General features: G+C 37.8%; 2 protein-coding genes across 4 annotated transcripts in view; one reads left to right on the top strand and one right to left on the bottom strand.

The window, feature by feature from the left end:
• Nucleotides 1-3,244, top strand: part of LOC124554728 (venom acid phosphatase Acph-1-like) — a 265,787-nt gene extending 262,543 nt beyond the window's left edge. The window contains exon 7 of the mRNA XM_047128374.1: nt 2,851-3,244. Coding sequence (XP_046984330.1) covers nt 2,851-3,030 — 180 coding nt within the window. The 3' untranslated portion in view covers nt 3,031-3,244. The remainder of the gene's footprint in view (nt 1-2,850) is intronic.
• Nucleotides 2,854-12,365, bottom strand: part of LOC124554727 — a 137,750-nt gene continuing 128,238 nt past the window's right edge. For all 3 annotated transcript variants that reach the window (XM_047128371.1, XM_047128372.1, XM_047128373.1), the window contains exons 7-8: nt 4,613-4,726; nt 2,854-3,604 (exon numbers count right to left, since the gene is read on the bottom strand). In XM_047128371.1, the coding sequence (XP_046984327.1) occupies nt 3,290-3,604; nt 4,613-4,726 (429 nt within the window). In that variant the 3' untranslated portion in view covers nt 2,854-3,289. The remainder of the gene's footprint in view (nt 3,605-4,612; nt 4,727-12,365) is intronic.

The following is a 12,365-nucleotide window of genomic DNA, read 5'->3' as shown; positions in this document are numbered from 1 at the left end:
CCGTTGCTATTCACAATATACATAAATGACCTTGTGGATGACATCGGAAGTTCACTGAGGCTTTTTGCAGATGATGCTGTGGTGTATCGAGAGGTTGTAACAATGGAAAATTGTATTGAAATGCAGGAGGATCTGCAGTGAATTGACACATGGTGCAGGGAATGGCAATTGAATCTCAATGTAGACAAGTGTAAAGTGCTGCGAATACATAGAAAGATAGTTCCCTTATCATTTAGCTACAAAATAGCAGATCAGCAACTGGAAGCAGTTAATTCCATAAATAATCTGGGAGTACGCATTAGGAGTGATTTAAAATGGAATGACGATATAAAGTTGATCGTCGCTAAAGCAGATGCCAGACTGAGATTCATTGGAAGAATTCTAAGGAAATGCAATCCGAAAACAAAGGAAGTAGGTTACAGTACGATTGTTCACCCACTGCTTGAATACTGCTCAACAGTGTGGGATCTGTACTAGATAGGGTTGATAGAAGAGATAGAGAAGATCCAACGGAGAGCAACGCACTTCGTTACAGGATCATTTAGTAATTGCAAAAGCGTTACGGAGATGATAGATAAACTCCAGTGGAAGACTCTGCAGGAGAGACGCTCAGTAGCTCGGTACGGGCTTTTGCTAAAGTTTCAAGAACATACCTTCACCGAAGAGTCAAGCAGTATATTGCTCCCTCCTACGTATGTCTCGCGAAGAGACCATGAGACCATGACTATGACTATATCAGAGAGATTAGAGCCCACACAGAAGCATACCGACAATTCTTCTTTCCATGAACAATACGAGACTGGAATAGAAGGGAGAACTGATAGAGGTACTCAGGGTACCCTCCGCCACACACCGTCAGGTGGCTTGCGGAATATGGATGTAGATGTAGATGTATAGCACATTTTTCTGTTCTGTCACAGCAAAATTTAATCTGCACAGTACTGCTATGATGCAATGATTTCTATGAATCTATAATATTCCTTAACTTATGCCCATGATTGTACATGTTTTACATAATGTCTTGTTTGTAATCAACAGCAGTTTTATGTATAATGAGTTGTCAAATGAAAACGAGAGAGATGAGAAAAAATGTAAGTAATCAGTTCATTACTTCAAAATTAATCACCATAACTGCTAATACATCTATCACATTGTGAGACAAGATGGTCAGTACTTTCACGGAAAAATGTTTGCACTTCTCCATGGAACCATGATTGTACTCAGGCATGCACCTCTTCATCAGAAGCAAACTGACAGCCAAAAGTGTCTTTCTTCGGGGTTCCAAAGATATGGAAATCATAAGGGAAGAGATCAGGACTGAATGCAGGATGTGTAACAGCTTTCCAGCAAAACTTCTGCAATGCAGTAGAAACAACCTTGGCAATGTGTGGGCTGGTGGGTACATGGGTTGCCAAGGTTGTTTCGACAACGCTGCAGAAGTTTTGCTGGAAAGCTCCTACACATGCTCCAAAAAGTACGATCTCTCCTCATGCAGTGTCCACATCTTTGGAGCATTGAAGAAAGGCATTTGTGAACATCGATTTGTTTCGGATGAAGAGGTGCACACAAGGGTACAATCATGTCTCCGTAGCCAACTGCAAACATTTTTTTCCATGAAGGCACTGACTGTCTAGTATCACAGTGGGATAAATGTGTTAACAGTTATGGTGATTACTTTTGAGATAATAAATAGTTTACCTACTTTTTTTCCTATCTGTCTCATTTTCATTTGGCTGCCACCTGTCATCATCATCATCAGTTATCTGCTATATTAGCAGGTCCTTTGCCTCTCCATTTTCTGTGATCCATTGCTTCCTTCTTAAGGCTGCTGTGTGTTGTACCATCCATCATGTCATCCAGTATCTGGAATCTCTTCCTTCCTCGCTTCGTTTTCCCTTCTACATAACCTTCTGAAACTGTTTTTATCAGTCCGTCCTTCTTTTTTAATACATACCCAATCCAATTTCTTTTTCTTCTCTTTATTACATCTAGTAACTGTCTTTTATCTCCCACTCTTCTCAGTACCTCTTCATTTTTTACTCTATCCATCCAACTTATTCTTTCCATCTTTCGCCATGTACAGATCTCAAAAGCCTCCAGCCTTTCTCTGTCTTTTTTCCTCATAGTCCATGTTTCAGCGCCATATAGAAGGACACTCCATACAAGACATTTTATGAGTCTCTTTCTGAGTACTCTGTCCAGACTGCTGCAGAAAATTCTCCTTTTCTTATAAAACGCCTCTTTTGCCATTGCTATCCTTGTTTTAATTTCTGTGGTGCACTTCCAGTCAGTGTCTATCCTGCTTCCAAGATACTTAAAATTTTTCACCTGTTCTAGTATTTCTGCATTCAGCATAATTTTTATTTCCTTATTTCCTCCTAGTGCCAATACTTTTGTTTTATCTGTGTTAATTTTCATTCCATATTTTTTTCCGTTAGTTGCAATGGTGCCCACCAAATCCTGTAGTTCTTTTTCCCCTGTGGCTAGAAGGACCATGTCATCAGCAAATCTCAAACACCCTACTCTTCTTCCTCCAATTTCTACTCCTTTGTCTGTATGTTTCATAATTCAATATTTTATACAGTTGTATTTGTAATCTTTTATATGGTAAATGTTGGCTACTCTAGTACTTTTTTCCTTTCTATTTCACTTACTGCCATAACAAAAACTGTTGATACCTTTACACCAGTTTTTCTTGGGTCATTCCATATGCCTACATCATAAATAAAATGTAATCCTTATTTATCTAGCTTAATATCTGTTTAATTTATTATTTGGATAACAATGTACCATTATGATATATAAATCTCAAAAGGGAAGTAATTGATGTTTCTTTGCATCTTGTTTCAGATATATCTTCGAAATTCAACCAGCCTTGATCCATATGCACTAAAAATTTCAGGATGTGAACTGGATTGTAAGCTAGATACTTTCTTGACACTTGTTGATGATGTGATTCCAAATAATCTGGAAACTGAGTGCAAAGTTGAAGACCCAAATTACGTACCACCAACTCTTGCACCTCCTTAAATAGTAGTATGAGCTGCCAATTAAAGGAGGAGGAGGAGGAGGAGGAGGAGGAGGCAAAATGAAGATAACGTACTACTATATGGTCTTGTGCATCTCTGGTTCTTCAGATATGATCATTTGACAACAACTTTTCAGAAACTTATAAGCAACAACCCAAAAATTACGATGATTAAAATAGTAACAAACATAAAAATGTCAATAAAATTAATACATCCAAAATTGCATTCACATTTCCACCACAGTATTATAAAGTCCCAATTTATATTTTAGCTTTATCAACATTAGATTGCATTCTAAGAACATCTTGAATTAAGTCTTCCAGTTCCATTTGTAGCAACTGTCCATTCTTCAACATGATCTCAGCTGCTGCTGAAATTTCTTTGTCAAGTAAGTCATGATCTTTGGACCTTTCGGTGAAATTCTTATGTATACTCTGTTCCACCACTTTCAGGCGTTTATAAAGTGAGTTCATATTATGGTGAAAACGTTTAACTTGCTCCTGTCTTTTCACATCTAGTTCTTTTAGCTGTTTATTAAGTTGTTTTACTACAAATGTTAGTTTCTCTATGTCTTCCTGAAATTAGAATTACAGCAAGTATTAGCAGTTTTAATGACTAACAGACTTAAGCTACAGAAAGAAATTCACTGATAAATTATGCTAAAATACACAAATAATGTTCTTTCATAGACCAATTTCTCAATAATGAAACACATCTTTTTAGCATTTCATTGTTCACCCAGAGAGAAATGACCTTATGACTATGATTTCATTGATTCTCTTCTCAATCAATGCTGACAATCCCATAACAATTCACATGCCTTTCATTTTACAGTGTACTATTAACTCCACTTTAATTAAGAATCCCACATCTTCTGTAGTGAAATTTACCTTTTGTTTCTCACCATAAGTGAATATATTACCTCTTTCCATGTTCCAAGCACTACATAACAAAAAGTTAGATTTATATACATTTTCTTTTTTCACGTACTTTTTCCTCTTCAAGTAAACTCTCCTAACAACATGAAGAAAAATGTCTAAATCAGACATTCCACTGGCAAGTTTACATTATCAAAAGAAACATCTTTTAAGCATTTGGGACTTCAGGTCCCTAATTAATCAGCAGAAGCAGGAATGGCCATTTGTATTGTGTGTCCGAAATATGTACACCATGGCTGTGACATGTGACCTTGTAACAAGACAGACGGATATATTATTTTTCATATTCATACACCTTCCAATTTTAACAATAGATACTGCCTTTTTGTCTTTTTTTGGAAGATAGGAGTTCTGAAGATGACTGTTTAGCAATCAAAACAAGTATACTTTTCCACTGTATTCAGCAATATCAAGACAGTTGTAATAATCATAATGTGGAAATATGTACATTGTGGTGATGTTTTTGTACCTGAAGATGGTCTGAAAGACTAAAATTGGTTGTAAAATAAAAGGAATTCAACTAGCAGCTGTCTGTGTGAAAACACCATGAGTTTCATAACATGCTACCTGCCAAAGATGACACAACTTGAATTACTGTTAAAACCACTCAAACTTCCTGGTATATAAATGGATGAATATATTTACCTGCAGTGTACTCTGCTGTCTATCAGTTTCTCTCCTAGCGGTCTGTGATGTTCTTTCAATTGCTTGGCATTTCTTCTTGTAACTCTCAAGCATTACTTCAAGTTCATTGCAGTACTGGCAGGAACGGAAGTAATAACATGAAATACACTTTTACTCATTACAAATTGCAATATTGCATAAAAAATTATTTATAAAAATGAAATAGGCACTATCTTGTAATTAATGAATATCTCCCATACTTACCCCACACCATTAAACAAAAAAAGACTTGTCACTGAAATCACTTGAGAAAGTTAAGAACTGGAACACAACAGTTTAGGTCATTCAGTCTATGGAATTTCAAGCAAATTTCAGGTATCACAGTCACTAGCAAATTATGGTTTCAAACTTTAGCTAGGGTACAAAAAAGACAGATAAGGACTGTCTATGCCTTAATATGTGATGAAACCAAATAGGCAAGACTGACATTTTGTAAGTAAGGCTGTCTCCAAACTGAAGGGAAGTTTGAACATCAATGTGAGTCACCAGGGTATGGTCCTACAAGAGGACATATGCTCTTGCTTTTCTCTAATTTGTAAACTAACCTACCCAGCTGGTTATAATGTAGCTTATAGTCTAATGTGGAATTTAAGCCATAGTTGCAAAATCCCAGTGATCTTACAACAAAATTTAACAGAAGAAGTGTGGCTTTGTTTATCTGCTGTTTGAGTGTCATTCAATAGTTTGATGAATTAAAACCACATATGTCAAAACTTGTTGTATGATACTGGACTACCGCCTGCTAAACATATTATGAGAACTTAGAACTGTCCCTATTTATTTTCAGTGAAGGGCAGACCTGTATCATACTACACTGGCCGTACAGCAACTCCACAAAAGAAAATTTCTTACAGATACCCAGTTATTAATGGGAACAAAGTGTACTTCAGTTAGCTACTTTTATGAATAGTTATAATTATGCATATGTGGTACAATCCATAAATGAAGTACATAGAAAATTCACAAACATGAACGACTTCCTCTTAAGAAATAACACATTTTAAATACTCATGATATTAACACAATTCCAGACATATGTTCATCTTTTTACCAATGTGTGTCTCTTTGCTCCTCAGTCAGTTTCAAATATTAACAGTGAAATGATTGCTACTTTTATCAGAAACCTGCTCTACAGTCATTTCAAGCATTCTTCTTCATTTATATACAAACTCCAAAAGCCACATTATTGAGTGTGGCAAATCATAAATTGCGTACTATTATAATTTTTCCCTGTCCTATTCCATGCACAAATGGTGCACATGTAGAATGACTGTTGATGAACCTCTGTATTAGATCAAGTTTATCAGATTTTACCATCACGTTCATTTCATGAAGTACACTAGTGACCAGTAGGATGCATGTTGCTTGAACCTTCCAGGAATGTACATTCCTGGAATTTTAACAACAAGCCTTTTTGTGATGCACAACACCTTTGCCTCTGTTGTACCATTTACCAGAAAATTCCACATGTAATGTTTGTTTTATAACTATTCTCTATTAATTCTACCTAATAAGGAGAGCAAATTATGAGGCAAATAATCAAGAATCATTCAAACAAGGATTTTGTAGCCTACTTTTTTGTAGATAATGTATCAGGCTATAATGAACAACGTTTCAAAGCTTTACTCAACAATCAGCATCGTCTCATCACAATACTGCATTTTATCAATATAATGTGCGAGAGCTGAAAGAAGACTGTTGTATGCACCTATTTCCCAAAATCTCTTAGAGATTTTTGTAGTCCATTTATATACACAGAAACATCTACATCTACATCTACATCTACATCCTTACTCCGCAAGCCACCTGACGGAGTGTGGCGGAGGGTACCCTGAGTACCTCTATCGGTTCTCCCTTCTATTCCAGTCTCGTATTGTTCGTGGAAAGAAGGATTGTCGGTATGCTTCTGTGTGGGCTCTAATCTCTCCTCATGGTCTCTTTGTGAGATACATGTAGGAGGGAGCAATATACTGCTGGAATCTTCGGTGAAGGTATGTTCTCGAAACTTTAACAAAAGCCCGTACCGAGCTACTGAGCGTCTCTCCTGCAGTCTTCCACTGGAGTTTATCTATCATCTCCGTAACGCTTTCGCGATTACTAAATGATCCTGTAATGAAGCGTGCTGCTCTCCGTTGGATCTTCTCTATCTCTTCTATCAACCCTATCTGGTACGGATCCCACACTGCTGAGCAGTATTCAAGCAGTGGGTGAACAAGCGTACTGTAACATACTTCCTTTGTTTTCGAATTGCATTTCCTTAGGATTCTTTCAATGAATCTCAGTCTGGCATCTGCTTTACCGACGATCAACTTTATATGATCATTCCATTTTAAATCACTCCTAATGCGTACTCCCAGATTATTTATGGAATTAACTGCTTCCAGTTGCTGACCTGCTATTTTGTAGCTAAATGATAAGGGATCTATCTTTCTATGTATTCACAGCACATTACACTTGTCTACATTGAGATTCAACTGCCATTCCCTGCACCATGCGTCAATTCGCTGCAGATCCTCCTGCATTTCAGTACAATTTTCCATTGTTACAACCTCTCGATACTGCACAGCATCATCTGCAAAAAGCCTCAGTGAACTTCCGATGTCATCCACAAGGTCATTTATGTATATTGCGAATAGCAACAGTCCTATGACACTCCCCTGCGGCACGCCTGAAATCACTCTTACTTCGGAAGACTTCTCTCCATTGAGAATGACATGCTGTGTTCTGTTATCTAGGAACTCTTCAATCCAATCACACAATTGGTCTGATAGTCCATATGCTCTTACTTTGTTCATTAAACGACTGTGGGGAACTGCATCGAATGCCTTGCGGAAGTCACAAAACACGGCATCTACCTGGGAACCCGTGTCCATGGTCCTCTGAGTCTCGTGGACGAATAGAGCGAGCTGGGTTTCACACGACCGTCTTTTTCGAAACCCATGCTGATTCCTACAGAGTAGATTTCTAGTCTCCAGAAAAGTCATTATACTCGAACATAATACGTGTTCCAAAATCCTACAACTGATAGACGTTAGAGATATAGGTCTATAGTTCTGCACATCTGTTCGGCGTCCCTTCTTGAAAACGGGGATGACCTGTGCCCTTTTCCAATCCTTTGGAATGCTACGCTCTTCTAGAGACCTACGGTACACCGCTGCAAGAAGGGGGGCAAGTTCCTTCGCGTACTCTGTGTAAAATCAAACTGGTATCCCATCAGGTCCAGCGGTCTTTCCTCTTTTGAGCGATTTTAATTGTTTCTCTATCCCTCTGTCGTCTATTTCGATATCTACTATTTTGTCATCTGTACAGCAATCTAGAGAAGGAACTACAGTGCAGTCTTCCTCTGTGAAACAGCTTTGGAAAAACACATTTAGTATTTTGGCCTTTAGTCTGTTATCCTCTGTTTTAGTACCATTTTGGTCACAGTTTTGATCCACCTACCACTTTGACATAAGACCAAAATTTCTTAGGATTTTCTGCCAAGTCAGTACATAGAACTTTACTTTAGAATTCATTGAACGTCTCTCACATAGCCCTCCTCAAACTACATTTCGCAAGAAAGAACCCAGAATCAAATTTTGTTAATTGTGATATTTCATTTGTGCCCCATCATAATTTACTTTTACTCCTGTGATACAGTCTGCTAATGAGACTTACTGTTTTGTTACGGAGGTAAGACGCTAGTCACACAAGTGGGATGGCTGTTAATATTAAAATATATTACTTTACATGTAAAAATTTATCATCTACCCAGAGGAAGACCTTCTCAAGAACGCCAACAAGGTAAGTTTTTGTTTAATTCTGGCATACCTTCTTTTGTAAGAACAACTTTATTCTCAGAAGAAGCTGGTTCCTGAAGGACAGTGTCAGTACATCAAGAGATATCTTCCACAATGGTTTGGTCAATGTCTTCTTTGTTGGTCTGGAAAATACTGTTCTCATTACAGCACTAATAGGTAACCTTTGGTTGAAATGCTCATCATGGTCTCACACACAAACAAAGATTTGCTGAAATAATTTATGGAGTTAAGGAATTCATACCACCAACTTTTCTTACTATCATACAATGGCTTTTTGCCCTTGTTATCTCAAAAGCTGTCAGGTTCCTGGCAGGTGGTCAGCACTTGAACCTTCATGGAACAATATACCATATTTGCATGTAAACATTAAGCAACAACCAAGTGTTTTGTTTCCCAGAGAAAGAAATGTTAAGTGCCCATCAACTTCGGGATTTCACCAGCACCTGACAAACTTATACCTGGAAATGATACAGCAGGAAATTGAAGCATTAGAGCTAATATTGTTGCCATTAGTATATTGCCTCTGTCTTTTGTATTATCTAGCACAACTGATGGTCCAACAAGATGAAGTAGTTCTCAAAAATCACTCACTGGCATTGGGTAAATCGTTTAAATTCCATACTGCAGCATGGTTATAATTAAAGTGCAGCTACCCACAGATGTCCAGTGTGGGCTGTACTTACGGTATAGCAGCAAAACTTGGTAAGTATGCTAATGTGTTAATGCAGAATCGATTTACGCTGGAAAAAAAATTAGTTCCAAATTTGGCCAACAGGTGCAAATCTGGCACTGTACAGCATGTTGTTGATGTCTCCGGTGCTCACATTGAACAAGACAGTTAATAATAAAATTAACATTATAACTTTCTCACGTGTTTGATTATTTCTGCCTTCATCCTGTTCTTAGTCCATCACATACGCAAACATTTCAATACATCTTTCTCACATTCAGAGCACCAGACTTGCACCAGATGGCCAAATTTGGAACTAATTTTTTTCTAGTGTAAATTAGTTTCACATTATCGTATTAGAATATCTACCATTTGATAATTGCAGCCCACATTGGACCTCTGTGAGTAGCTGCACTTTAATTACAACCACTAGGTATTTGGCATATCTCTCTCTTATATCACTCTCACACAAGCATAATTACACAAAAGATATTAATCAACCTAGCACAGAGCTTTGTACTACAAAGTGTACTGAAAAGTAATGCCTCCAAATTTTTTGTTCCGTTCTCAATATCAGTGGAAATATTAAGTGTCATGCATATTACTTGGTCACCTTTCACGGTTTGCTGACACAGGTTGTAATCCTCTGCCACTAGACAACTCCAAAGTGTAGCATGTAACATCACACTGTCTTAAGTAACTGTGACAGTGTGTGATAAACAGTCTGCTGTGATCAAATTTCTAACCACAGAAAACTTAGTCCACACATGGAGAACCCTCTCCATCATGACAATGGCAGACCACACACAAGTACTGCAACATCTGCAGCAATCTGACACCTTGGGTTCATCCTCATCAATCATCCTCCAGACAGTCCTGACTTGACCCCATCCAAGTTTAATTTGTTTCCATAACTTAAACAACACCTTGATAGGGACGAAGCGGTGCAAGTAGAGGTGAGGTCTTGCCTCCATTCTACAGTGATGGTATCAGTAAACTGGTCTCTTGTTGGGAGGAATGTGTTCATTGTCAGGGTGACTATGTTGAGAAATAAATATGCAGACATGAAGAATACAGATATAGCACATTAATAAAGTTTATTGTAGTTAAAAAGCTTTAAGAGTTTTCACATAAAAAATTTGGAGGCATTACATGTCTTGAGAAACAGGAATGTATCTACAGGCATCCCTCTTCTTGTGTGCTAGACAACTGAAAGTGTACAGCAACTACATGTGCAGGTGTAAAAGTGTGTGTGTGTGTGTGTGTGTGTGTGTGTGTGTGTGTGTGAGAGAGAGAGAGAGAGAGAGAGAGAGAGAGAGAGAGAGAGAGAGGAGTTTGGTGAGAGGCTATTGGTTCTTGAGGGACAGATGGAGGGAGCATAAAGTGATCCTATGACACACATCCATTGATACAGCAATTGCTTGTAAATTTGTGGTTAGGGAGGGAACTTAGGAGTGGTACACATCATCTATGAAATTTTTAGTTCTCTCCCCACTGATGATACTCTTTCCGTGGAGGTTATTACCACATAGCACAGGGGAGTCAAACTCCTTAAAACGTATCTCTTGTAGACACAAAGACATATATGTACTCTGTATTAATAGTTTTAACTCCTCCATTTGTATCTTGAAACTGTTTATGATCCATTACCATAGGGTGGGAGCCACTTTACTAATAACAGTTTGAATTATTCTCTGTACCCCCTCCTCCCTTATAACCTTTTTGTGGAAATATGGACATTGTATTAGTCAGAGGGTTGGTAGAGGTCCTTGTTGAATCCCTTGAGCATACTTCAAACACAATGTCCTCCATTAATTAGTCTTCTTCTGATTCAGTTATGACCAATGATAACTTTGAACATGGTATCTGTGCAGTTTTGCTCAGTGCTCTATCTAAGTGTTTTCCTTTTGGGGGTTATGGTACAAATGTACTTTTAGAGATTTTGTATTTTCCCATGTTTATGTTTCCCGGGACAGTGTAGCAATCTAAATCATGAAACTTCCTGGCAGATTAAAACTGTGTGCCCAACCGAGACTCGAACTCGGGACCTTTGCCTTTCGCGGGCAAGTGCTCTACCATCTGAGCTACCGAAGCAAGACTCACGCCCGGTACTCACAGCTTTACTTCTGCCAGTACTTCTGAAAGGCAAAGGTCCTGAGTTCAAGTCTCGGTCGGGCACACAGTTTTAATCTGCCAGTAAGTTTCATATCAGCGCACACTCCGCTGCAGAGTGAAAATCTCTTTCTGGAATCTAAATCATGTTACCTATGGCTTTTTCTGATGTAGGCTTACTTGTTTCTTTATTAAAGGATCCAGTTCTGCAGCTGCATTTGCAAGTGCATATTTATGTTTGTCATTGTTTGGAGTTGGTTGCCAAATGACTGTTGTCAATGATTGGTATGCACTGGGTATCTTTTATCTCTTGAATCTTCTTTTGCTCAATAAAGACTGAACACTCTTTGCTCCGAGTGACAGGCTTATCAGAGATGGTACAGAATATGGTATGTATTGTTGAACCCTCTCTCCCCCAAATAGGTTGAAATGTACAATATGTGGTGGTTTATCCAAACTGCTGGTGTCTAAGACAGTGTATTATATTCAGTACATATGGCTTGACTTTTAGGTAAATAAATCTGACCACTATGTACTCTGTTAACTTTAAGATATTGAATGTGAATATAAAGCCAGTATTTTTCTCCAGCCTGCTATTTAATATTTTTAATTCTGCTGTCACTACCAAATTCCTATCGCTTTTCCAGGTATTTGTTATTGAGATGTATCATAACTTGGCATGTGACCGTTACTTATCTGTTGTTCAATGCAGTACATGAATCAGATATTAAAGTGTACTACTCTTACATTTTCGGATATCAGATCTTAGTTACTTGGTGACTAAAAGTGTGTCACTGTGCATCTTGCTGTTGAGGACAATGTTCCTGATCAGATATTAAAAATTTGCAACAGAATTGATCATGCTCCTTGCTGAACTTTGAAATTCACCAATGATTAAAGGTCATATTTTCAGAGAAATTGAAAAAGGCAAACATAAAGTCTCTAAGAAAGGTGCCAAGACTCACATAAAATATAAGAGACCAATATCTCTGCAGTGTCAGCTCTCAAAAACAAACAAACAAAAATCATTTATATCAGATTCTTTAAAAGCATAGAAACAGAGTAATTTAGTTAATAGTTCCATTGTTTCTGGAACACATCACACACTATTTCTTCATAATCTGAAAAATGC

Source organism: Schistocerca americana, chromosome X (genome assembly GCF_021461395.2).
Source record: "Schistocerca americana isolate TAMUIC-IGC-003095 chromosome X, iqSchAmer2.1, whole genome shotgun sequence".
Classification (NCBI taxonomy): Eukaryota; Metazoa; Arthropoda; class Insecta; order Orthoptera; family Acrididae; genus Schistocerca; species Schistocerca americana.
Note: the sequence above shows the minus strand (reverse complement) of the source record. Positions and strands in the feature narration are given on the sequence as shown.